The sequence below is a fragment of the Salminus brasiliensis genome, chromosome 9 (genome assembly GCF_030463535.1).
Source record: "Salminus brasiliensis chromosome 9, fSalBra1.hap2, whole genome shotgun sequence".
NCBI classification, from domain to species: domain Eukaryota; kingdom Metazoa; phylum Chordata; class Actinopteri; order Characiformes; family Bryconidae; genus Salminus; species Salminus brasiliensis.
Genome location: NC_132886.1, coordinates 41,666,942 through 41,692,474, shown reverse-complemented (window position 1 = coordinate 41,692,474; position 25,533 = coordinate 41,666,942). Strand labels below are relative to the sequence as shown.

The window sequence follows — 25,533 nt, the reverse complement described above, 5'->3', positions numbered from 1 at the left end:
GAGTCTCAGAACAAACAAGGTGGGAGATTACGGCCAATTACAGTCTGGGGGAGGGGTCTCTAAACAAACAAGGGTGGTTAGGACCAATTGCAGCTAGAGGGAGGAGCTTCAGTACCAACAATATAGGGGATTATGACCAGTGATAGTGGGGGGAGGAGTCTTAAAACAATAATTATACTGATCACAGTCAAGGGGAGGTCTTGCACCAGGGCTTAAGGAAAAGGGTGTGATGTTTAGGCCTGCGGTTTAGCACCAGTGCTAATTGGTGGGGTATAGGCTTTCATCACTTGTTAGCTGACTGGGCTGTTCGACCACAAGGGGGAGGAGAACTGCTTTTGCTGAACCGTCGCTTTTAGCAGAGGAAAAGTGAACTAAACGCTCTTATCGCAGTCTCCATCTCTGAGCTGCCTGACTGAATATGCAGCAGACACGTCACACACACACACACACACACACACACACACACACACACACACACACATTCTCTCTCTCTCTCTAAAGCACACAGAGGCTTTCAGGCTGACTCACCCTCTGACGATGCCACCCTCCAAAAAGTTCACCTGGATAAACTTCCCGAAGCGGCTGGAGTTGTTGTTGTAGGCAGTTTTGGCGTTCCCGAAGGCCTGCAGGACAGAAGAGCATAACAACCTGTTCAGCTCAGTACCAGTACTAGTACCAGCAGCAGCAGTGAGCTGGGTTTAGGCCTGCTTAGTGAAACCCTGTACAACAGTCACCCTGCACGCTAGCCAGCATACTTACTATCCAAACAACAGGCTAATCTGCCTCCTATTCACTAGAATAGGAGATATTAGTCCATAAACACCTCAATAAACACTCCTATACACTAGAATAGGAGACATTAGTCTATACACACCTTAATAAACACTCCTATACACGAGAATAGGAGATATTAGTCCATAAACACCTCAATAAACACTCCTGTACACTAGAATAGGAGATATTAGTCCATAAACCCCTCAATAAACACTCCTATACACTAGAATAGGAGATATTAGTCCATAAACTCCTCAATAAACACTCCTATACACTAGAATAGGAGATATTAGTCCATAAACACTCTCAATAAACACTCCTATACACTAGAATAGAGATATTAGTCCATAAACCCCTCAATAAACACTCCTATACACTAGAATAGGAGATATTAGTCCATAAACACTCTCAATAAACACTGCTATACACTAGAATAGGAGATATTAGTCCATAAACTCCTCAATAAACACTCCTATACACTAGAATAGGAGATATTTGTCCATACACACCTCAATAAACACTCCTATACACTAGAATAGAGATATTAGTCCATAAACCCCTCAATAAACACTCCTATACACTAGAATAGAGATATTAGTCCATAAACCCCTCAATAAACACTCCTATACACTAGAATAGAGATATTAGTCCATAAACTCCTCAATAAACACTCCTATACACTAGAATAGAGATATTAGTCCATAAACTCCTCAATAAACACTCCTATACACTAGAATAGAGATATTAGTCCATAAACTCCTCAATAAACACTCCTATACACTAGAATAGAGATATTAGTCCATAAACCCCTCAATAAACACTCCTATACACTAGAATAGAGATATTAGTCCATAAACCCCTCAATAAACACTCCTATACACTAGAATAGAGATATTAGTCCATGAACACCTCAATAAACACTCCTATACACTAGAATAGGAGATATTAGTCCATAAACACTCTCAATAAACACTGCTATACACTAGAATAGGAGATATTAGTCCATAAACTCCTCAATAAACACTCCTATACACTAGAATAGGAGATATTTGTCCATACACACCTCAATAAACACTCCTATACACTAGAATAGAGATATTAGTCCATAAACCCCTCAATAAACACTCCTATACACTAGAATAGAGATATTAGTCCATAAACCCCTCAATAAACACTCCTATACACTAGAATAGAGATATTAGTCCATAAACTCCTCAATAAACACTCCTATACACTAGAATAGAGATATTAGTCCATAAACCCCTCAATAAACACTCCTATACACTAGAATAGAGATATTAGTCCATAAACCCCTCAATAAACACTCCTATACACTAGAATAGAGATATTAGTCCATACACACCTCAATAAACTAGTATTTTTTCATAAACATTATTCATTGTTATTATATTATTATATCATAGTTAGATATTTGAAGATTTCTGTATAATAAGAGTAAGCTCTGTATAAGAGGGCTTGTGTAAGATCAGCAACAATAGCTGGTAAAGCCGATGTTTTTATGACCATGCTAAAGCTGATGGTCCGAACTGAATCCTTTCTATTCCTGTTCTCCCCTCAGGCTCAACTTTATCAGGCTTTAGTGTGTGAGTCGCGTGTGAGTCACAAATCTTTGCTAATGATGATCCACAACAGCCCCACAACAGCAACACAACAGCTCCACAACAGCCCCACAACAGCTCCACAGCAGCTCCACAGCAGCTCCACAACACAACAGCCCCACAACAGCCCCACAACAGCGCCACAACAGCTCCACAACAGCCCCACAACAGCTGCACAACAGCTCCACAACAGCCCCACAACAGCCCCACAACAGCCCCACAACAGCTGCACAACAGCTCCACAACAGCCCCACAACAGCTCCACAACAGCTCCACAACAGCCCCACAACAGCTCCACAACAGCTCCACAACAGCGCCACAACACTGCCACAACACCGACACAACAGCTCCACAACAGCCCCACAACAGCTCCACAACAGCCCCACAACACCGCCACAACAGCGCCACAACACCGCCACAACAGCGACACAACAGCGACACAACAGCTCCACAACAGCTCCTCCTGCTGTTCTAATGAAAAGGCTGGTCAGTGCAGGTCAGGGTGACTGAAAACACCACAGTTTACAAGAAACACAGATCAGCTCAGTTGGAGATCAGCAGGCAGCCGTCAGATGGACGCCTGGTTTTGAGGAAGATCAAACCCTCTGAGTGAAAATGAAACTGACTGAAATAAACACACACACACACACACACACACACACACACACAGTCACACAGCCGCACCGCGTTTCTGTCATTAAGCCACATCAAGCGTCCGGCGAGTCAGAACCACCTAAATAAGACACAGCTGGGAGGCTGCGGTGCGGTGGATGGTTCGAGCTCTCACAGACACACTTCAGTCAAAATAACACACACCACTATCCAGCCCCCAAACCTTAAAAGCCCCAGCAGCAGCTTTTCTTTGTCAGTTTGCAGAAACTGAGCTCACACCAGAAGGGCTGAGGTGGTTTAACCAAGCAAAAATCTTGACAAATGTTCCAAAATAAAAAAAACTTTATTAATTTTTTATATTTCTATAGCAAAAGCTTTGGCAGATTAAAGCTAAACTAATAAATATTTATAATAAAAAATAAATCTATTTTCTAGAATAACAGTGATCTATATTTGAAGGCTTTTCTAAAACAAACTTCAATATTTTATGATTTTAAACAATATAAATCTTAATATTTAAGATCATTGATGTTTTTCTATAATAAAAGTCTTTCTATTTGAACTTTTCTATGAAGCAAAACCTCCCAATCTGCTAATCTCCGACTTTTCCCCCACAATTTCCTTAACTTAGTCATTCCGAGTGCCCCACACTATCTAGAACCCCCAAGCACATAAAGCTAACAGCACTGAGAGGGTGAAGGCTAGCATGGTCCAGTGGACTTCCACTACCACTGGTGGTCAGCACGCTTGGAGGAGATCGCTAACTGCTAATTCTGATACGTCAGCTAACAGACCAGACGCTGGCCAGCACCGCCCACGCTGAGTGACCGGGTGGGTAGAACGACCCTCCCACTCCTCAGAAAGAGAGAGAGAGAGAGAGAGAGAGAGAGGTCTGGACACTGACGGATGTCTGTGGCATCACCACAGGTCAAACCTGCACCATCTCGATGACACACTTTGACAACTGCACCGCTTCAAGGTTTTGTATTGACAAAAGTATTGGGACACCAAATCATTGTTTCTTCTTCAACTGAGACAGTAACTGTCTCTACTGTCCAGAGAAGAAGAATTTCTACTAGATTCTGGAGGAGGAACATTGCTGTGAGGATTTGATTGCATTTAGTCACAAGATCGTTAGTGAGGTCAGGATGTTGAAGAATCACCACCCCCACCTCATCATCCCCAACTCATCCAATCCCCAAAAGTACTGGATGGAGCTCCTCCACCATCACTCCAGAGAACACAGTTCCTCCACTGCTCCACAGCTCCTCAATGCTGGGGGGCTTTATACCCCTCTAGCCCACGCCTGGCATTATTAGGCAGCATGGTGCCAATAGGGTCATGATGTTGATCTGCTCCAGAGAGTCCTATTCTATTGGCAGTACTTCTTCTCTACAGGTTCTAGACAAGCTGTGTGTGTGCATTTGCACATCTGTGTCAGCAATGAGTCATTAGAAGGGTGTCCGCAAACATTTGGACATATGGTGCACATACTGTATGGCTATATTCGTGTTGTAGTAAAAGTCTGTCCGGGTTCAACTCGCCGCCACTGTAACTTTAATGCCTCTATAAAATCAGTGACGAGTTCCTGCCAGTCGCTCATAGATGCTCTACTCGAGATTGTGGTTCAGCAGAGGGAGAGATAGCAGATAGGCGTGAGAGATACTGTGAGAGTAAGAGAGATGTTTCAGCCATGGCTGCTGCACGTATCCGCCAGCATGAGCAGGCAGGCCGCAGCCTGTTCCTGCCTGCTGTGGTATTCAGAGGCAGGCAACACCCTTCACAGAAACCCGGAGGACTCGTCCCCCAGCGCCCTTACTCTCTCACACACACACACACACACACACACACACACACACACACACATGCCACAGGCCAACTCAGCATGTTCAACTCCACCACCTGACAATACACCTACTAATCAGAATTCTCCACAGCTAAGGGAGTCCTTCTGCTCATACTTGCTCTCATTCCAGCAGGTGTGTGTGTGTGTGTGTGTGTGTGTGTGTGTGTGTGTGTGTCTCATTTCTCAGAACATCTCTAAACATCACCACCACACCATATAAACCTGGACTAGCCGCCACCACCCACTCGCATTCCCCTCGCAGGAGACGGAGAATAACTGGCATCTCTGAGCCTGGCACCCAAACAGGCACCCAAGCAGAATAAAGGGTTCCTTCCACTAGTAATGATTGTGGAACCGTCCCAGAAACCACTTAGGATACCACAGCAACCACCTAGCAACCCTACAGCGCTAACCTGGGATTTAATAGGAACTGCTGGGCAACCAGTTTGGGTTCTTTTGGTTATTTGAAAGTTTATATTGGCTCAAAAATAAATAATAAACACAATAATAACAACAACAATAATAATAATAAAAACAACAGCAATAATAATAAAAACTATAATAATAAAAAACCCAACCACAACAATAATAAAAACAACAACAACAATAATTAAAAAACAATAATAATAAAAAAACCCAACCACAACAATAATAAAAACAACAACAATAATAATAATAATAATAAACACAATAATAATAATGATAATAATAATTAACGTATATTTGCTATGTAGAACCATTCTCTACACAGAACCGGGGGAAAATATTTAAACTATTCAAGCATCTAAAATGTTCAAGTTGTCTTGGTTCTATTTAGAACCGTTACCTTCAGTAAACAACCCTTGGAGAACCCTTTTTTTTAAAGTAGGTGTAGCTGCCACACGGTTTGAGGAGAGTATGTGATGATTTAGGCTTGCATAATGAAGGGCAGTGCCTGAAAAAGCCCCAAACGCAGCGCAGGCGCGAGCACAGTGGTCAGAATGTGCCCACTACACTTCCTGCTGCACAATGTCGTCACCGCTATTCAGGTCAACACACAATGCAAGTTTCACCAGCATGAGCTTCCTCTTCTCTTCTGCAGAAAGCAGCAGAGGCTGGTCTGGCTGGTCTGAGCACAGCCCCTTACTAAATCAGTCCGACCAGCAGACGTCAGACCATTCCCCCTAAAAAAGCCTCAGCTCCACAGCTCCTCAGTGCCCCTCTAGCCCACGCCTGGCATTAGGGTCATGCTGTTGATCTGCTCCAGTTAGTCCTATTCTATTGGCAGTACTTCTTCTCTACGGGGACTAGACAAGCTGTGTGTGCATTTGCACATCTGTGTCAGCAATGGGTGCAGCTCATTAGAAGGGGTGTCCACAATTTTTTGGACACAGAGCTGCAGATCAGTGACGGCGGCTCACCGCTGCCTCGGTTCTTCTCTTCACTGGGTCACTGAGGAACCCGGTCTCTGAGCACCCTCACTACAGCGCGCTGGCTCGCTCAGCGGCCTCTCGCTCTTCGCGTGGGCAGAGCAGCAGGTCTGAGAGGTTCTGGAGCAGAAGATGAAAGGAAAGGCAGTTGGGGAATCCGGAGAACCTGTCTGACCTGTTCCAGATATCGAGGCCCGGCACATTTCCACCGGAGAACTCGCAGCTGTGATTTCACATGCTGAGGACCGCAGTTCTCAAGAAGCTGATGGTTCTTTAAAGCTCGGATTCTGTTTTGCACACCGGTCGGTTCTGCTCAGATGACTGATGATGTTCTTTAGTACGACGAACAAAGTAAAGGCAGAACCCAGTCACTTGTTTGTGGTTGTGTGTTCATATCACCACCACTGCAACGGTTCTTTGAGTAGTTATGGTTCTATGTGGAACCCTTGAATAACCTCTTTTTAAAGGAGGTGAGCTAAAAGGGTTCTCATAACAATAGTGGAACTAGAATTCTTTTATATATGAAGAACCAGTTAACCAGGCAAAGAACCATTAACAAATCTATGCTAAATGGTTGTTTCGCTTGTCATGGTTCTATATAGAACCAGTGCCTTTACTAAAGAACTCTTGTAGAACTTCGTGTTCCTTGTCTTCTAATGAAACAGGTGTCATGGTTCTATATTTCCTTTAGGGAACCCCTTTTTTCAAGGTATAAGGAAAGAGTTCTAATAAAAATGGGTTCTTGTGTATGAAGAACCATTTAACCAGGCAAAGAACCATTTATGTATAGCAATGGTTCTTTCGCATACAACAGCCTCTACAAAATAACTCCTGAAGAACCTCATTTAAGGATATACCTTTGGTGCTATACAGAACCATTTTAAAATATTATATAAAGAACCCTTTACAGCAGGGTATGAAGAACCCTTTAATTTAAGGATTCAAATAGCGTTATGTGGAACCACTGCTTTTACTAAAGAACCCCTGAAGAACCCTTAATACAAGTGATTTACTAATTGGTCTGGGCAGGTCTATATAGGTCCGATGGTGAATCAAGACTGGAAATTCTGCCTTGTCTAGGCCTAGCCTGGGGTACTTTAATATTTAATGATAGTGGAACCTTTTTTGGTGCTTTATAGAACCATCTACAATGAGTAAAAACCTTCTAATAGGGCAAAGCATCTAAATGGTTCTATATGCTACCACCACTGGCTTCACCAAATCACCCAGTAATTAATAATAGCAGTAATTATCAGCACCAAATAGAGGAACCTTGCAGAACACAGCACCAGCTGACCCCTGTGCTACAACACCAGAACCCACAACGCTCCTCCGCGAGTACCACCAAAGGGCGACCAATCAGAGAGACGCTCAGCTGCAGTCCACTCCGCCTCCAGCCGTCTCCAGCCGGTCACCTCCACTGCCCACCGCTGGAGCTCAGAGCCGCTCCACAGCCAGGCAGACTGGCAGGTTCTATTAATAGCCAGGGCTTTCTCTCTAGAGCCCCCCCTCCCCGTTCCCTGGAGAGGAAGTGGTGAGGGGGGACCTCCCCGGGTCATGTGAGCGGTTTCAGGATCTACTTCAACAATGCTTCAGAGAGCGTGAACACTGCCTGCTGTCAGCAAACACTCGGTTCTGTGGGCATCAGTCTTCGCTCAGCTGACCCACAGCTCTCTTTACACAATCAGGGAAACGGCGTAGAGAAACCCCACCTCCGCAGAGATCCCATACCATGCGGTTCTCCGTGCACTGCCCCAGGCCTGAGTGTTTCCACAGAGTGGAGAAGAAGTAAAACAGTACCCAGAGAACCCGTCTACAGATCTGACACACAGGTTAGACACGACTACACACAGCTCCTGCAGTCTAGAACACAACTACACACAATGTACACACTCTAGAACCCAACTACATGCAAATTAGGCATTTTGGAACACAACACAACTACAAAATGTAAGCCATCTAGAACCCAACTACATGTAAATAAGGTATTATCTAGATCCCAACTACATGTACCTAAGGTATTATCTAGAACCATGCTACATGCAAATGCAAGGCATTTTTCAACACAACATTTTGGAACACGACTACACAGCATGTAAGCAATCTAGAACCCAATTCGGCATTTTAGAAAACAACCTAGGCAATCTAGAACCAAACTACAGGCAAATGAGGCATTTTGGAACACAACTTAGGCAACCCAACTACATGCATTTTTGGAACAGAATGTAGGCCCTCTAGAACCCCAAATCCATATTCTTTACCACAGTAAATAATACACTGGAATATAATGGAGTTATTAGATAGTAAATAAAATGTCTATATTTGTGTCGTCATGGAGACGCCTGGTCCATTTCCCGCCACTATAAAAAAATCAGAGAGGCTTCACACCTCACTCCTCCACTCTGACCTAAATTACGCTGAGAATTTTAAAAACGGGTGGAATTCCCCTTCAAGTAGAACAGTGTGATATTTATTAAGCTGCTGATCTGCTCAGTAAGTCACTGATACTAGAATAAACACTAATAATAACACTCCTACAGAAAGTGGTGGAGGTTCTCCATCACTGTGTTCATCATTAGAACATCTCCAAAGTTCTCCTCTCTCATGGAGTCTAGTATTATTTAGAGTTCTCCTCAGATCAACACCTGGTTTGGTGGTAAATCAGGGCTTAATGATGGTAAATCAGGTGAGCTGCTGCTGCTGCTGCTGCTGCTGATGATGATGATGGAGTTGAACACATCCTCCACGCTGTGCTGGCTGGACTGGGGGGCATCCAGGAGAACCCTGGAGGAACCGAGCTCTGTTCTTCAGACTAGCTCCCCGACAAGATCTCACTACTTTCTCTCTTTAGAATGAGAAGCTCTTGTTTCTCCTTTTTACTGGATTCATGTTCAGCTGCTTTATCTGTTCTGATGAGATCTGGAGCTTCTACAGTAGAACCCTCTCACTGCTGAGAGACGGGGGGGTAGAGTGATGGGGTTAGAGTGATGGGGTTAGAGTGATGGGGTTAGGGGCCTAGAACCTCAGACAAGGACTGTGTGTTGGTGTGTGTGTGTGTGTGTGTATTACTGTACAGTACAGTCAGGCGTGTTCCAGTGTTGAGTGGAGCTACAGACGAAAATTACCAGAGTAGACCACTTATCTTCTGTGGTGATGTTATCTGCCTTGGTGTGAAAGTGACACAGCTTAGTGTGTGTGTGTGTGTGTGTGTGTGTGTGTGTGAGGCTGTAGCTCAGCAGTGCTTCCTGTACCGCAGTCGTTGTTTCCACTTTGCAGAAGCTGATCAGGAAATTATGATGCAGAAATGAAAACACAGCTCCATCAGTGAATCATCACCTACACCTACAGGCCCCCAGCCACCGACCAGAACATCACAGCTCCCCCACCACTGACGCGAATCAGCATCGCAGCAGAACAGCACACCACCAGAATCAGACGGGTGATCACTGCTGTGTAGGTGACACTGGCTTCGTTTTACTGCCTTTGGAACCTTTGGAACCCAAAGAACCTCCAACCCATCCTGGAGTTCTACAGTGGAGGTGAAGGGAAGCAGACGTCTGAAGCTCTAATAAAAAGAAGCTCCTCACAGAAAGTTCTTCACCTAATGGTGATGAAGACGCTGCCTGATGCCTGAGACACGGTTCTACCAGAGTTCTGAGAAGAGTTCGGCTCTAGAACCTGCTTTTAAAATCAGATCATTAAAATGGTGGAGGACTAGGACTACACTTTAGGGTGTAGTGCGGCTACAAAAAGTAATCCCTAGATTCCTGGTTTATGAATAAGTGTAAGACTGGATACAAATTAGGCATTCTAGAACCCCAAAGGGTTCTCTGAGCAGTGTCATACAAGAACCATTTTTTTCTGCAAATGAAATGTACGAGTATAAAGAACTTTTCCATCAAGCGACTTTGGTCCTTTAAAAGGCTCTCACTCACACAACCTCTTCTAGAGAACCCAACTACGCACAAATCAGGCATCTGAGAACCCAACTACACGCTGATCAGGCATTTGAGAACCCAACTACACGCTGATCAGGCATTTGAGAACCCAACTACACACTAATCAGGCATTTGAGAACCCAACTACACGCTGATCAGGCATTTGAGAACCCAACTACACACTAATCAGGCATTTGAGAACCCAACTACACGCTGATCAGGCATTTGAGAACCCAACTACACGCTGATCAGGCATTTGAGAACCCAACTACACACTAATCAGGCATTTGAGAACCCAACTACACACTAATCAGGCATTTGAGAACCCAACTACACGCTGATCAGGCATTTGAGAACCCAACTACACACTAATCAGGCATTTGAGAACCCAACTACGCACTAATCAGGCATTTGAGAACCCAACTACACACTAATCAGGCATTTGAGAACCCAACTACACGCTGATCAGGCATTTGAGAACCCAACTACATGCTAATCAGGCATTTGAGAACCCAACTACGCACTAATCAGGCATTTGAGAACCCAACTACGCACTAATCAGGCATTTGAGAACCCAACTACACGCTGATCAGGCATTTGAGAACCCAACTACACGCTGATCAGGCATTTGAGAACCCAACTACGCACAAATCAGGCATTTGAGAACCCAACTACGCACTAATCAGGCATTTGAGAACCCAACTACATGCTGATCAGGCATTTGAGAACCCAACTACGCACTAATCAGGCATTTGAGAACCCAACTACACGCTGATCAGGCATTTGAGAACCCAACTACGCACTAATCAGGCATTTGAGAACCCAACTACACGCTGATCAGGCATTTGAGAACCCAACTACGCACAAATCAGGCATTTGAGAACCCAACTACGCACTAATCAGGCATTTGAGAACCCAACTACACACTAATCAGGCATTTGAGAACCCAACTACGCACTAATCAGGCATTTGAGAACCCAACTATGCACAAATCAGGCATTTGAGAACCCAACTACGCACAAATCAGGCATTTGAGAACCCAACTACGCACTAATCAGGCATTTGAGAACCCAACTACGCACAAATCAGGCATTTGAGAACCCAACTACGCACAAATCAGGCATTTGAGAACCCAACTACGCACTAATCAGGCATTTGAGAACCCAACTACGCACAAATCAGGCATTTGAGAACCCAACTACGCACAAATCAGATGTTCTAGTACATAATTACATGAAAGTTAGGGACTTGAGAACCCAAGTACGTATGTCTATGATCTATGATACTCCCTTCAGGAGATTAGTCTGGAGGGATACATGCTGCAGGGTGTAGTGCGGCAAAAAGTAGTCCCTAAAGAGAACTACCACCATCATCATCATCATCATCACTCCGTATAAAACTCAGGAGACTGGTGTAGCTCCACTGGTGGTTCTGATTCTGATACTTATCGTGTATCAAGGTTCACCCACCCTCAGTGGGGAACCCCTGAAGTGCTTCCTTACCTCCAGCACCGGCCCCGCCCCCAGGATGGTCCTCTCCACGCCGCTGGTGCAGCCCTTGCGGCTGAAGGCGGTCAGGCAGTGAATGAGGAAGTTGGTGCTCTGGGTTTTGCCGGAGCCGCTCTCGCCGGAGATGACGATGCACTGGTTGAGGTGTTTGTTGAGCATGGCGCGGAAGGCGGCGTCGGCGATGGCGAAGACGTGCGGGTCCAGGCGGCCCAGCGTGTGGTTCTCGTACATCTCCACGTATTTGGGGTTGTAGATGGGGAGGAACTTGAAGGGGTTGACGGCGATGAGGATGTTGTTGGCGTAGGTGTAGATCTGCTTCTTGAGGAAGCGGCGACGGAGCGTCTCCAGGATGTTCTTCTCGGTCAAGACGGGAAGGCCGCACAGATCGTTGCAGTCCTCCGGGTCAGGCCTCTGAAGGCCGCGGATGTCCGGCACGCGGCCCGTCTGGCTCGGCGCGTCCTGGCCACCCGGTTGGAGGACGAAGTAGTACCCGTGGCTTTGCAGATGGAGCTCTTGGACCTTCCTCGGCCAGAGGAGCACCCTTTCGACCGGACGGTCGCTGGCGTGCAGGACCCACTCTTCTCCTCCGAACTCCCTGACCTCCACAAGCTGGTGCGGCTTGGACACGTCCAGGCCCAGAGTGACCCCGGCGTTCTGGACGACTCTGGCCGCTGTGGCATCCTTGTGGACCCTGAGGGTGCAGCTCTGGGCCGTTTTGACGGACAGTCTTGGGTATATCTGGAGAACGTAGGTGGCCTCATCCTGATAGGTGGACCTTCTGCTTTCCGGGACGCTCATCGTAGCTTTTGCAGGCACGCACCAGCTTCGCCTCGGCACACCGCATGACATAGATCACCTGGAGCAGGGAGGGGAGAGGAGGGGAGAGGAGGGGAGAGGAGAGGAGGGGAGGGGAGAGGAGGGGAGAGGGAAATCCGAAAAAAAAGACCTCAGGGTTGGTGCATGTTCACGCTTGTCCCGCCTGACCTAGAACGCTAGGAACTCCTGATCTACGCCCACCCAGGAGAACGCTCACATGGTGAAGGATTGGGCTTAATAAGTTAATAAGCACTGATCTTCTGAACCAGAAAGCCCACCTGGACCACCTGTGCTCAGGTGTACTTCCTTCACCTGCCCTGCTCCTGCTCCTGCTCCTGCTCCTGCTCCACCCTGAGCTCAGACACAAGCCAAAAGCCCCAGGTACGCTGTAAACAACCCCAACCTGCCCGGACCTACAGCTGAACCCCACCTGGACGAGCTCACCTGCTTCAGTCCGGTGTCATTCCCCCACAGCACGCGCCCGATCCAACCAGGAAAAGGAGGTAAACAACGTCAGAGCCTCCCTCCGTCCAGCCCGCGCGACCAAAGTACACCAACCCGCTTCCTGACCCACAGAACCCAACAGCGGCCGCTCACCTGAGCGCTGGACTCACCTACCGCGCGTCAGCAGTGACGTCCGATCGCCAGGTGTGAGATCAAAAGCAGCCCAGATGAAACGCAGTCCGGGTGAAATCACTACAGCGCGAGCCTCTCCGCGTGTTTACAGCTCTGCTCTCGTGCCGCGGTGTTACTTCCTCGCTCTGTAACTTCGCTTCACCCCCCCGCGCGAGCAGCGCGCTCGCTCTTTTCCACTTCACACCCGTATTCGGACAGGCCCCGCCCACCAGCGCAGGGATTGGTCAGAAGTTCGGCTGCAGCGTTCCAGTACACGTGCCTGCGTTCTATAGGACCTAGATAGTGCATGATTGGGTACTAGACTGCCAATCTGTCTGTGTCTGTGTTCTAGATTGTATTAGTTTTGTGTTCTAGAGTCTTTTCTTTAGGTGTTTGTGTTCTAGATCGTATTAGTTTTGTGTTCTTGTGTTCTAGAGTCTTTTGTTGGTGTTTGTGTTCTAGATCGTATTAGTTTTGTGTTCTTGTGTTCTAGAGTCTTTTGTTGGTGTTTGTGTTCTAGATCGTATTAATTTTGTGTTCTTGTGTTCGTCTTTTCTTTGCATGTTTGCGTTCTAGAGTGCCTAAAGTTTTGTGCACTTAGGTTCTAGAGTGCTAAGTTGCACATACAAGTCTTCTAGAATGCTTATGTTGAAGGTTCTAGATTGTTTAATTGTGCTCTTTGCATATTTAGGTTCTAGAATTAGGTAGATTTGAGTAAGACCTGTGTACTTGTGTTCCTAGGTAATGTAGAACACAGGCATTCTAGAACACGAGTTCTCACAAATCAGTCAGTCTAGAACATACTAACTAGGCACTCTAGAACACGGGTCCTAACACATCAGTGTGTTCTAGTGTTCTAGATTTATGTTCTACATTTTTATTCTTAAATAAATGATCAAATGAAGATGCCAGAGATCATCAACCAATAAAAACCTTGAACACGAACTTTCAGCCAATCGCAGCACAGGAGGGCGGGGCCTGACTGAATACGGGTGGGGGGAATTTCAGCTACCGCGAGTCTTCCTGAACACCTGAGAGAACAGCAGGAACCTCCTCCACCTTCCTCAGGTGGAGCGAGGAGCTAATGATCAGCTCAGCTGGAAGTGAAAAAAGAAAGAGAACCGTGTTCTAGATACACCCCCCCCCACCCTACACACACACACACACACACACACACACACACACACACACACACACACACACACACACGGCCCCCTTCTTCTTTCAGTTTCAGGAGACTCGGGCTCAGCTCAGCCCGGTACCGATACAGCTGCTCCACAGCGGCTCAGCCCAGCTGCAGTCTGCCCATCAAACACGTCATCACCGTGAACAGCGAAGCTGATTGGCTGATCTGTAGAGACTAACTAAGACTGGCCAGGCTGCTGAAGGAGAGCAGGGTGTGTTCTTGGGTAAGAGAGGCTCTGACCCGCCCAGCCCTCTGCCCCGAAACACGGGCTCAATGAGGGAGTCTGGCGCTCCTGCTGTTCTCCTGAGCGTCCACTAGAGGCCGACATTTACCGCATTATTCGCCGGCACGGGCGGAGCGCTGCAGTTACAGTCTCGAACACTAGAGCGCGCCAAAACCCCAGTGTCATTAACAGCAGGGAGACCGTTAGCAGGAAACAGCGACAACGCGGGTAAAATCACTTCCGGTCAGCCTGCCACGTTTAAAAAAACAAAAAACAACAACAAAAAACCATTTTTACACACAATACATTTTAGTTCTGTGTTCTAGATTAGTTATTTGTTCTAGATTGTATTAGTTTTGCGTTCTAGATTGTATTAGTTTTGTGTTCTAGTCTTTTCTTTGTGTGTTTGTGTTCTAGATTGTATTAGTTCTGTGTTCTAGAGCCTTTCCTTGTGTGTTTGCGTTCTAGATTGTATTAGTTTTGTGTTCTAGAGCCTTTCTTTGTGTGTTTGGGTTCTAGATTGTATTAGTTCTGTGTTCTAGAGCCTTTCCTTGTGTGTTTGCGTTCTAGATTGTATTAGTTTTGTGTTCTAGAGCCTTTCTTTGTGTGTTTGGGTTCTAGATTGTATTAGTTCTGTGTTCTAGAGCCTTTCCTTGTGTGTTTGTGTTCTAGATTGTATTAGGTCTGTGTTCTAGAGCCTTTCTTTGTGTTTGCGTTCTAGATTGTATTAGTTTTGTGTTCTAGATTGTATTAGTTTTGTGTTCTAGAGCCTTTCTTTGTGTTTGCGTTCTAGATTGTATTAGGTCTGTGTTCTAGAGCCTTTCTTTGTGTGTTTGTGTTCTAGATTGTATTAGTTTTGTGTTCTAGAGCCTTTCTTTGTGTTTGCGTTCTAGATTGTATTAGGTCTGTGTTCTAGAGCCTTTCTTTGTGTTTGCGTTCTAGATTGTATTAGGTCTGTGTTCTAGAGCCTTTCTTTGTGTGTTTGCGTTCTAGATTGTATTAGGTCTGTGTTCTAGAGCCTTTCTTTGTGTTTGCGTTCTAGATTGTATTAGGTCTGTGTTCTAGAGCCTTTCTTTGTGTGTTTGCGTTCTAGATTGTATTAGTTTTGTGTTCTAGTGTTCTAGAGTTGCTGGAGGTTAATCTCTACAGGAAAGGACCCAGAATGCTGTGGTTTGACAGCAGGGGAATTCTCTCGGGCCTCTGTGGTCGTCCTTATATTCATCCAAGAGCAGACAGGTGCAGCACCACCCCTGAGCATGAACCGTCCCGAAGGACTCCCAGGCCCCGAAGATTACTTCACGCCGGGACGCGAGCGCAGGCGCTGGAAGCTACACAGACTGGGTTTCGCATGCAGTTGCATTTAAAACTGGGTCACAATACATTCCTGGTCACATGTTGCCACTAGGGGGCGCTACAGTGACAACCAAGTTATCTTGTACTGCTGGCGTGTTTCCCCTGTTAACTGTCATGGCGGACCAGTTCTGATTTCTTTTTCACTTACCGGACGAACTGGGAATCCAGGGCACTGAGAGAAAGGGGCGGGTCTACCAGATGAGTAGGCGCGTCTGGCTCCGCCTCTGGTCTCTAGTGCACAAACTCTGGTTGTAAATGTATCAACATGGCGGACGTGTTTCCTACAGTCGGTGTTCAGAAGCAGCATCAGCGGAGTAACTCAGGCCTGCTTCTGCCGTTGAATCTGGGAGGAATCTGTAACCTGACCCGGCGTCTGAAGCCCGTGCAGAAGCGAGGACCACGCTGACTCAGGGCACCACTGCGCTAATCTCCTTCTGAACACAATTCCACATAAATACATGATTCCTAAACTCTGTCTCTATTTCTTCTCCTATTTTTCACTATAAAACTATCCCATAATCTCCACAAATAAATACATTAAATGCTCATATTTCTGTTCCTGTTCCTTCATAGTTGGAAAGTATTTGATGTATACATCAGTGTCTTATGTATTATGTATTCATATGATCCTCCAGCTACGGCCCTCCCACTCGAGGGCATCACTGGGGTACTGATCATTGGCTCGGCCCTCATCCAGCACACCATTTCACACCCAACATTTCCTGTATACTGGCGATAGTTGTGCATTAGGCTATTTGTTATATTGTTATATAATTATTATTATTATTATATTACACATACTTTAGCTTATGTGGCTATGAGGAAGCTACTGGGTTATGTAGACACCACATAGAGCTAGAGGTATGTAGCTTACCGAAACACGAACTCGCCCCGAACTGAAGCAGAGGGTCAAATCCTAAATATCCAGCAAGCCCCACAAACACTTCAGTGATTGGTAGAGTAACAGTGACGCCTCCAAGAACCCTCCAAACTGAGGAGCTTAAGAGAAGTCCAAATCAGCCCATCAGGACCAGCACCTGTGTGCTGGAGAGTGTGCTTGCTTTTTTTACTTGGGGTCATCTTTAGCTTGTAAGGTAGGCTGGTTTTAAATATACTTCTAACTAGATTCTGCTAACACTCTTGTCTTAAGGTTAACATAGAAGCTTGGTGCTCACTAGTTGATTGAGGTGCTGATTCAGGTGTAGTTTCAGGCCAGCTAGAAGTGTGAATTGCAGAGGAGGAGCCAAGTGCCTCCAATCTTGATAAATTAGGTGTGGAGCCGCTACAGACGTGCACGTCTGTAGCGGTTTGTTAGACGTCATGACTCCTAGCTAGAATATCTGCTGCGACAACTTTTTTACTCAACTCTATTCTGTTGTACTTGAAGATGTGCTTTGCAATTCCTGTCCTCACCTCTGACAGCAGCCGGAGGTGCAGATACCGATGCAGACGCCGCAATTCCGGTAACCTCATTTACCCACCTTGTTCTAATACCAATGTGATGGTAACTGGGGGACTGTGGAATTGCCAGTCTGCAGTGCAGAAGGCAGATTTCATCTCAGCTTTTGCTTCTGCACGGTCTCTAAACTTCCTGGCACTGACTGAGACGTGGATCACCCCGGACAACTCTGCAACTCCAGCTGCCTTGTCGTCTGCCTTTGCCTTTTCCCACTCTCCACGAAGGACTGGCAGGGGCGGCGGCACCGGTTTACTTCTCTCTCCTCGGTGGCGCTTCACCCCGCTCTCTTTTTCTAATCTTGACATTTCCTCTTTTGAATACCATGCTGTTACTGTCTCTTCTCCCACTAGACTTCTCATCATTGTTCTCTATCGTCCTCCTGGTCCTTTGGGCAGTTTCATTGATGAACTGGATGTTCTCTTGAGTGGACTCCCTGTTGACGCCCCACTTATTCTACTTGGCGACTTCAACCTTCCATCAGAGAAACTCCAGTCTTCATGCCTTCTCCCAATCCTATCCTCTTTTGATCTCGCGTTCAACCAGTCTGCACCAACACACAGAGCAGGTAACACTCTGGACCTGATCTTCAGCAGACCTGTCCCTGCTCTGGATGTGGCTGTGACTCCTTTGGACTTCTCTGATCACCACTTTCTCTCCTTCTCACTCCCCCTCTCTGCTCCTTCAACTACCACTTCTGCAAGTTCTTCCACTCTTCACCGCAATCTTCACTCTGTTTATCGTTCTCAAGTCATGTTGCAAACGTAACTCGGTCCTGCAGATTTCTTCTGTACAACATCCGGAGAATTCGACCCTTCCTCTCTAGAGAGGCCACCCAGGTGCTTGTTCAGTCTCTCGTCACTTCCAGACTTGACTACTGCAACTCTCTTCTGGCTGGTCTCCCTCTGCGCACCATCAGGCCCCTGCAACTCATCCAGAATGCAGCGGCACGGGTCGTCTTCAATGTCCCTAAATTCAGCCATGTCACTCCACTGCTGCGTTCTCTCCACTGGCTTCCTGTAGCTGCCCGCATCAGATTTAAAACCCTGACGCTGGCCTACAAAGCCAAGAACGGACCAGCCCCTCCGTATCTGATGGCAATGGTCAAAAGCCGATCTGCACCAAGAGCCCTTCGAGCTTCAAGTACGGCTCGGCTCGACCCACCATCCCTCAAAATCCGCGGAAGACAAGCGTCCAGGCTTTTTTCTGTCCTGGCACCAAAGTGGTGGAACGAGCTGCCCCTGGATGTCCGAACGGCCGAGTCGCTCGCTGTCTTCAAACGCAGACTGAAGACCCACCTCTTCAGAGAGTACTTGGACGAATAGTTCTATGGTTGCCTTATTGTATTGTGTTTAGTAATGTCTAAGCTTGGAGGTATCTTTTGTATTAGTCTATTCTAACTAGCTGAGGTTTTCTTGGGTAAATAGCAAAGCACTTTGTAAGTCGCTCTGGATAAGAGCGTCTGCTAAATGCCATAAATGTAAATGTAAATGTAAATGAGATGAGCCTCAGGTGAAGGTGACCTGTGCACGAGCTTCCTACTAAGGCCAGCAGAGGGAGACACTGCAGTTTCACTCTGAACTGCCCTCTAGTGGCTGTACCGCTTAACATCCATGCCGACGTAAAGGACACCTAGAAGTATGTGGGCAGTGGCGGTTAAATAGTTTCCGGTGAGTAAAGGGAGCATAATCCAGCCTTGCAGTCGGCCCTGTCCTATTACCCATGCCTTCACTAATGCCTGCTGGGGCTCTGAACCCTTCAGACCCTTCAGACCGTTCTCCAGCGTCCATCTTTATTTCTGTCCCACCTGTTATCCGGCTTTCCGTCACTCTTCCTGTGCACTTTCCTGGCCTCCACGTTTTGCTGCATCGACCGGGTCAGTATCTGGCAAAAGTGTTCGGAGGAAGGACAAGCGGTGAACCGGCGACGGGGTCATGGGGGGCCCAGAAGTGAGTGAGAGCAGAAGTGAAAACTGTTGACGCTGAGATAAAACTGCTGAATAATCACTTGCATATTTTTCGCTTCTGTAAATTTTATTAGAGAAACGGCACAAAAACAGCAAAACACTGGTTTATTCCACATGTAAACTCATCTGACAGCTGAAATATGAAGCATAAAGCTGCATTTTCACATTAAGATCCGGTCAATTATTGTAGTGACTTCATATTTGTCCTTTACAGAAATTATGTTTAATTTTATTTTTATTCGTATACTGACAATAAAGAATATGTCCATTCCAAGACCTGCAGGACGAATGAGTCCCACTCCACAATCATAGTGAACTGACTCTTGGGTGAATAATCCATTAGTGTTGCATTAGTGTTATAATTATATAATATAATATAATAAATGAATAGTATAATAATATAAACTCTGAGACAGTGAGCAGCTCTGATAAATAAATATCGACTCGGATGAACTACACTGTAATTTCTTACATTTTTATCACAGCAAATATTAGAGTACTTTAAAAGACATTCAAATTATTACATACTGTAAAATGAATCATGTATTATTATTATTAATAAATCATTTATTATCTTTTTTAACATTTAAAAACATTTTTAACACTTAGGTACTAAATAAAGTTTGTTGTAGCTAGCAAGAGTGACGAGTGACAAGCTTCACCGAATGGAGCTAGTGCTAGCTAGCTAATGCACCAACACATGTAGCTAGCTAGCTATACACACAGGCACGCTCACGAATGTTAGTGATAATGCCATCAACTAAACGTCGCCAGATAACAACAACAACAACAATAACAACAACAACATCAAGCTAAATTGTATGTTGAAATAGTTTACTGTGGTAATGTCGTGGCGTGGCGTGCTCGCTCTTCCGCAGCAATGCAGTACCCGACAATGGCAGCAGGGGAAGTCGAGTCCAGGTTACTCGCTATGGTAACGATGGGAAAAGCTCGCCTTGCGTGGCTCAAAACGCTCTTAATTAAGTCTCTTAATTAATCATGGGTGTGTTTATTTTGGGCTTAACGTGCAACAATAAACCAATCAGTGTGTCTCTCGCTGTACCCTTTAAGAGCCAGGTGCGGTCAGTCTGACCTTGGCGGATTGATATTTCAGTGGGGGGGTACAGGCGTAGGGCTGCACGTGCCTGTGTTGACAATTCACTGCCGAGATAGCAACAAACGTCTGCCTAGACTGTGTTCAGTCAGTGGAGCTCCTCCTGTGTTTTCCGCTGCCGAGATATACACCGACATGCCATTAATGGACCTGGACACCCCTCATTTTGAGTCCACCGCGCCCATCGGCGTAGATATATTCGCAGAGCAGAGAACCGTCAATATTTAAACGAAGCAGGAGGAAGAAGTGAAGATAGACTGTTGACGGGGTGGAAGATAGCAAGACAGCTGTTACTCTGACCCACCTCTGTAGCCCCGCCCCTTAGACCCGGGAGTCATTAAAGCGGACAGGGCGCTGCTGGTGCGTGCACTCGCCGTCCGACGCTCGGCTCGGCTGCAGATCATGGTTCTCCTGCCTCTACTGCTCACCTGTGTCCTGCTGAGAGCACTCAGTGCTCAGGCCAGGGTGGTCCCGTCCTTTTCTGAGTGTGACAAGTTCTTTTACAAAAGAACAGAACCGGGAGGGATGGATCAGAACGCCAAGAAAATCTGTCAGAAATTGGAGTTAAATGATCACTATGCCACTCTCTACAACACACACCACAGGCTGGCCGTGTACAGCGCCTACACGTTGGGCGAAGATGCAAAGGAAAGTGACGGGAAAAAGAGATCGTCCTCATGGTTCATCGAGCCACAGGTAAGTAATCAGAATTGATAAATCCGTGGAATTCTAGTTATTCCTGGCTCTGCATTCCGTCATGGCTCTGTGTCTCGGCTGTTATTCAACCATATTAGCAGGTTAACCCATTAATGTCAGTATGTGTGTAAATACAGTGGGCCGTGTGTAAATCATGACTCGGCACATTCAAACACAGTTTCTATTCAGAACAGAAACTAAACCACAGTCTTTTACACCACAAGTTAAGGTAAAACAATAACAGTGTCTATGTACAATTAGAAAATATCAGTATAATAGTTCCCTGTACCTCCGGCATGTCTCTCAGTTTTAGCTCCACTTCTCAGAGGAGGGTCCAGCCTTCTAGCTCAAAGCAGACTGACAGATCCTCCTAATCTCCGGCCCAGCGTCCAGCCCTCAGCGCTTCCTCCCTCTTACAGCCTCCTCCCACATTATCATACACCGACGGTCTGAAAATGCACATATGCACAAAAACATGTACAAACTGTGGGGTGCCAAAACTTTCGCATATGATTGAATGCTCTGGAAGCCTGACACATATTTTATTAGATCATTTAGAAAGGATTCAGAGCATCAATACACAATTCAGTCTCCAGCATTTCATACCAGCGACCTGCAGCAGCTCGGCCAATCAGATTACACTCAGATCTAGATTGAGGAAAGGCGGTTCTGCTGCTCGGATTAGCCAATCGGATTACGCTACAGATATGGACCGAGGAGAGGCAGGCTCCAAACTGGTGCATTTGTGCATTGTTCTTGATATGCATGACCCCTGCCCATTCATTAGTGTTCCCACCAGTGCCTAGTTTGTAGCCCCGCCCCCTCTCGTTATCTTCCCCAGGTGTTTCTTGTTTAGTGTCTGCGTATAAGTTTCGCTGCTTGCTTGGTTTTGTTCTGTTTTGTTTCTAAAGAAGCTATAACTCACTTTCACATCCACCTCATCCACCGCCAAGCTCATACAACCAAAAGACATCGCAGCTGAATTGTTTTTGTGTTTGTTGTTTTTGTTCATTTGGTTACAGATTTCCATACAGCGTGAGAATTCTGAAATGAGCCGGGAGGGAGAATTTAACATTAATACTCTAAAAAGGTTCCAGGCCATCGACAGTGACTACAGTAAAACGGGTTATGACCGCGGGCACCTCAACCCCAACTGTTTCCAGTGTGAAGAAGGCCGCGACGCAACATTTACCCTGACCAACGCCGCCCCCATGGACCCCTGCTTCAACCGTGTCCACTGGTATCAATGGGAGAGAGGGTTGAGGAAGCTTCTGAGAACTGAGCTCGATGCTCACCCTGAAGCAACAGCCTACATCGTCACTGGTACCGTTCCACATCCTAAATACCGAATCCCTCGAAGACAGGGATCAGCTCAAGCCCAGTCGAGCGACTTCGAGAGAGTGACTGTGCCCACGCACATTTGGACCGCTGTCTGTTTTGAAGACCCCAGCAATAATGATAACTCGTTTTCCTTTGGTTACATAGGTCCGAACAGGCCCGAAAGTAGCATAACGATGATGTCGGTCCCTGAACTGAATTCGGACCTGTCCGAGCTGTATCAACGGGCCGGTGGCTCGCAGAGTTCGTCTCCAGCAGTGAAGATTTTTGTTGATGAGTGTTACTATCAGCAGTCAAAATATCAGCAAGTTACCGAAAATCTGAAAAATCTAATTCCGCTGTCAGCAGCGCTCCACATCCCGGACGACATGCTCAGCTTCTTTCGAATGCCGAACCAGCAAGACCCCACGCCACTGAAACGCAGATGCCCAGACACTAGCGAGAGCAAGCGCACCTATTCCACGATGGGCTACGGCAGCGAGGCTGAATTCTTCAGGGATTTGGAGAGCATGAAGTGTGCCAGTGAGAAAGCCTGTGTTCTCTTTGGAGTCGGAGGGCCGACTGTGTTCAGCAGCGTCATTAAAGACGAGCTCAGAAAGAGGGAGGTGGGATCAGACCAGGGATCGGACACTGTTCGGTGTCAGCAGGTCCCTGAGAAGTCTGACGCCGGTGCGATGACTGCTGCAGATGGCACGCGCTGCGAGAGCAAAGAGCGTTACTGTGTCACCAAGAAGGGGTTCAAGCCCTGCTGCACCACCCCCTGCCTCTACCAGGAGGCGTCCAAGGGCTACCGGTGTCTGTCGGGGCAAGTGCAGATCCAGTGCTCCCCCCAGTACTCGACCATCACGGCGAACGGGGAGAAGTGCAAGGACGATCACCCCTGCGCCACGTATGGTGAAGACTACTACTGGTGTAAAACCAGCGATTCCTGGGACTACTGCAGCCCCCCTCTGTGGAACAGCAAAGCTAAAGATGGGAAATACTGCCGTCCCAACTACGCCTGCGCCAAATACGGCAAGAGCTACAACTGGTGCTACACCGACTACGACAACAGCTGGAACTACTGCTGCCCTCACGACGACTGCGCCGAAGCCTGACCGCCCGACCGCCCTGCCGCGCTACTCCGCTAGTTAAGCTAACCCTAACCTAATCACATGATTACTAACATACTGGTTCACTAAATGTCCAAAAGTTTGTGGACACCCCTTCTAATTCAGCGTTCAGCTGTTTTAAGCCGCACACATTGCTGATACAGATGTGCAAATGCACACACACAGCTTGTCTAGTCCCTGTTCAAAAGTACTGCCAACAGAATAGGACCCTCTGGAGCAGATAACCCAAACCTGAACCTGTCGCCACCATGCTGCCTAATGCCAGGCGTGGGCTAGTAGAGGGGTGTGAATTGGAACGATGGACGGTGCTCCATCCAGTACTTTTGGATGGGATGAGTTGGGGTGGTGATCAGCTTCATCCAACATCCTGACCTCACTAACGCTATTGTTGCTAAATGCACTCAATCAAATCCTCTAGTAGAAAGTCTTCTTCTCTGGACAGTACAGACAGTTACTCCAACAGAAGCAGGATCAACTCTTTTAATCCCCTTGATTTCAGAAAAGTAATGAACAATGAGCAGATGTCCTAATACTTTTGTCCATATAATGTATATTGATTACTGCTAGCTGATTTTTTTATTCAGTGCTGAGCGATATATGTTGTACTTGCATCACTGCTGTGAAAATCTTTTTTTTAAATAAAATAAATATATATATATATATATATAGGTTTTCCACATTATTGAACCCAAAAGCTGTCCGTCATGATGGATGGACCAATAGAAATTCTCCTTCTACAGCTGGTGTTTTGGTGATGACGTCAGGATACTATACCTAAATAAATCTTGTCTCTCTGCAGCTTAGCCCCACCCATTCAGCCTACAGCAGCTTAGCCCCACCAATTCAGCCTACACCAATTTAGCCCCACCCATTCAGCCTACACCAGTTTAGCCCCACCCATTCAGCCTACACCAGTTTAGCCCCACCAATTCAGCCTACACCAGTTTAGCCCCACCAATTCAGCCTACACCAATTTAGCCCCACCCATTCAGCCTACAGCAGTTTAGTCCCACCCATTCAGCCTACAGCAGTTTAGTCCCACCCATTCAGCCTACAGCAGTTTAGTCCCACCCATTCAGCCTACAGCAATTTAGCTCCACCCATTCAGCCTACAGCAGTTTAGTCCCACCCATTCAGCCTACAGCAGTTTAGTCCCACCCATTCAGCCTACAGCAGTTTAGTCCCACCCATTCAGCCTACAGCAATTTAGCTCCACCTATTCAGCGAGTTTAGGTCTCCCATTCAGTACAATACAAGGTGGCCAATCAGAACAGAGCTAATTTACATATATCATTCTTAAAGGTGCAGTGTGTTTGATTATAAAATAATGAATAATTATGTTTTTGGATTTGGGTTCAGTGGGTTTGGTGTGAAATGCTGGGTTCTAGATAAGCTCACCCAGTCAGAACTGGAGTTCTACAGTGGAGGTTCTAGATAAACTCCCCCAGTCAGAGCTGTGGTTCTACAGTGGAGGTGAAGGGAAGCAGACGTCTGAAGCTCTAATAAAAAGAAGCTCCTCAGAGAAAGTTCTTCACCTAATGGTGATGAAGACGCTGCCTGATGCCTGAGACACTGTTCTACCAGAGTTCTGAGAAGAGTTCGCCTCTAGAACCTGCTTTTAGAACCAGATCATTAAAATGGTGGAGGGATACATGCTGCAGGGTGTAGTGCGGCTACAGAAAGTAGTCCCTAAAGAAAACTGCATTAGTGGAGATTCTCTATTCACTATTTTACCTTCATCATCATCATCATCATCATTATTCCATATAAAACTCAGAAGACTCGTGTTGTAGCTGCACTGGTGGGTTTGGATAGGAGATAAATTATGGGCTGTATCGGTGTTGTTGTAGTCATGGCGACTGATGCCTGCTTCCATTCACCTCCACTGTAGGGAGATCAGAGTGGGTCAGTTTCTCTACAGTGAAGCTCAGCTTCAAACTCTGAAAGTGAAG

At 46.4% G+C, this 25,533-nt stretch overlaps 2 protein-coding genes across 7 annotated transcripts in view; one reads left to right on the top strand and one right to left on the bottom strand.

Moving 5' to 3' along the window:
• Positions 1–13,251, bottom strand: part of LOC140562681 (myosin IXb) — a 43,933-nt gene extending 30,682 nt beyond the window's left edge. For 4 of the 6 annotated variants that reach the window (XM_072688515.1, XM_072688518.1, XM_072688519.1 and 1 more), the window contains exons 1-3: positions 13,137–13,251; positions 11,701–12,562; positions 529–623 (exon numbers count right to left, since the gene is read on the bottom strand). In XM_072688515.1, the coding sequence (XP_072544616.1) occupies positions 529–623; positions 11,701–12,555 (950 nt within the window). In that variant the 5' untranslated portion in view covers positions 12,556–12,562; positions 13,137–13,251. Of the gene's footprint in view, positions 1–528; positions 624–11,700; positions 12,563–12,966; positions 13,095–13,136 lie in introns of those variants that run through there. The other 2 variants (XM_072688517.1, XM_072688516.1) reach the window with 2 other exon arrangements.
• A 7,539-nt stretch (positions 13,252–20,790) lies between these two features.
• On the top strand, positions 20,791–24,245 carry LOC140562682 (uncharacterized). The gene is made up of 2 exons (XM_072688521.1): positions 20,791–21,131; positions 22,154–24,245. The coding sequence occupies exons 1-2, from the start codon at positions 20,838–20,840 to the stop codon at positions 23,564–23,566; spliced, it is 1,707 nt and encodes a 568-aa protein (XP_072544622.1). The 5' UTR covers positions 20,791–20,837; the 3' UTR covers positions 23,567–24,245.
• Positions 24,246–25,533: the final 1,288 nt, after the last annotated feature.

Coding starts and splice junctions, on each gene's coding strand:
- LOC140562682 (XM_072688521.1), top strand. CDS start 20,838: ATGGTTCTCCTGCCTCTACTGCTCACCTGTGTCCTGCTGAGAGCACTC. Junction 21,132..22,153: donor CATGGTTCATCGAGCCACAG/GTAAGTAATCAG, acceptor ATTTGGTTACAG/ATTTCCATACAGCGTGAGAA.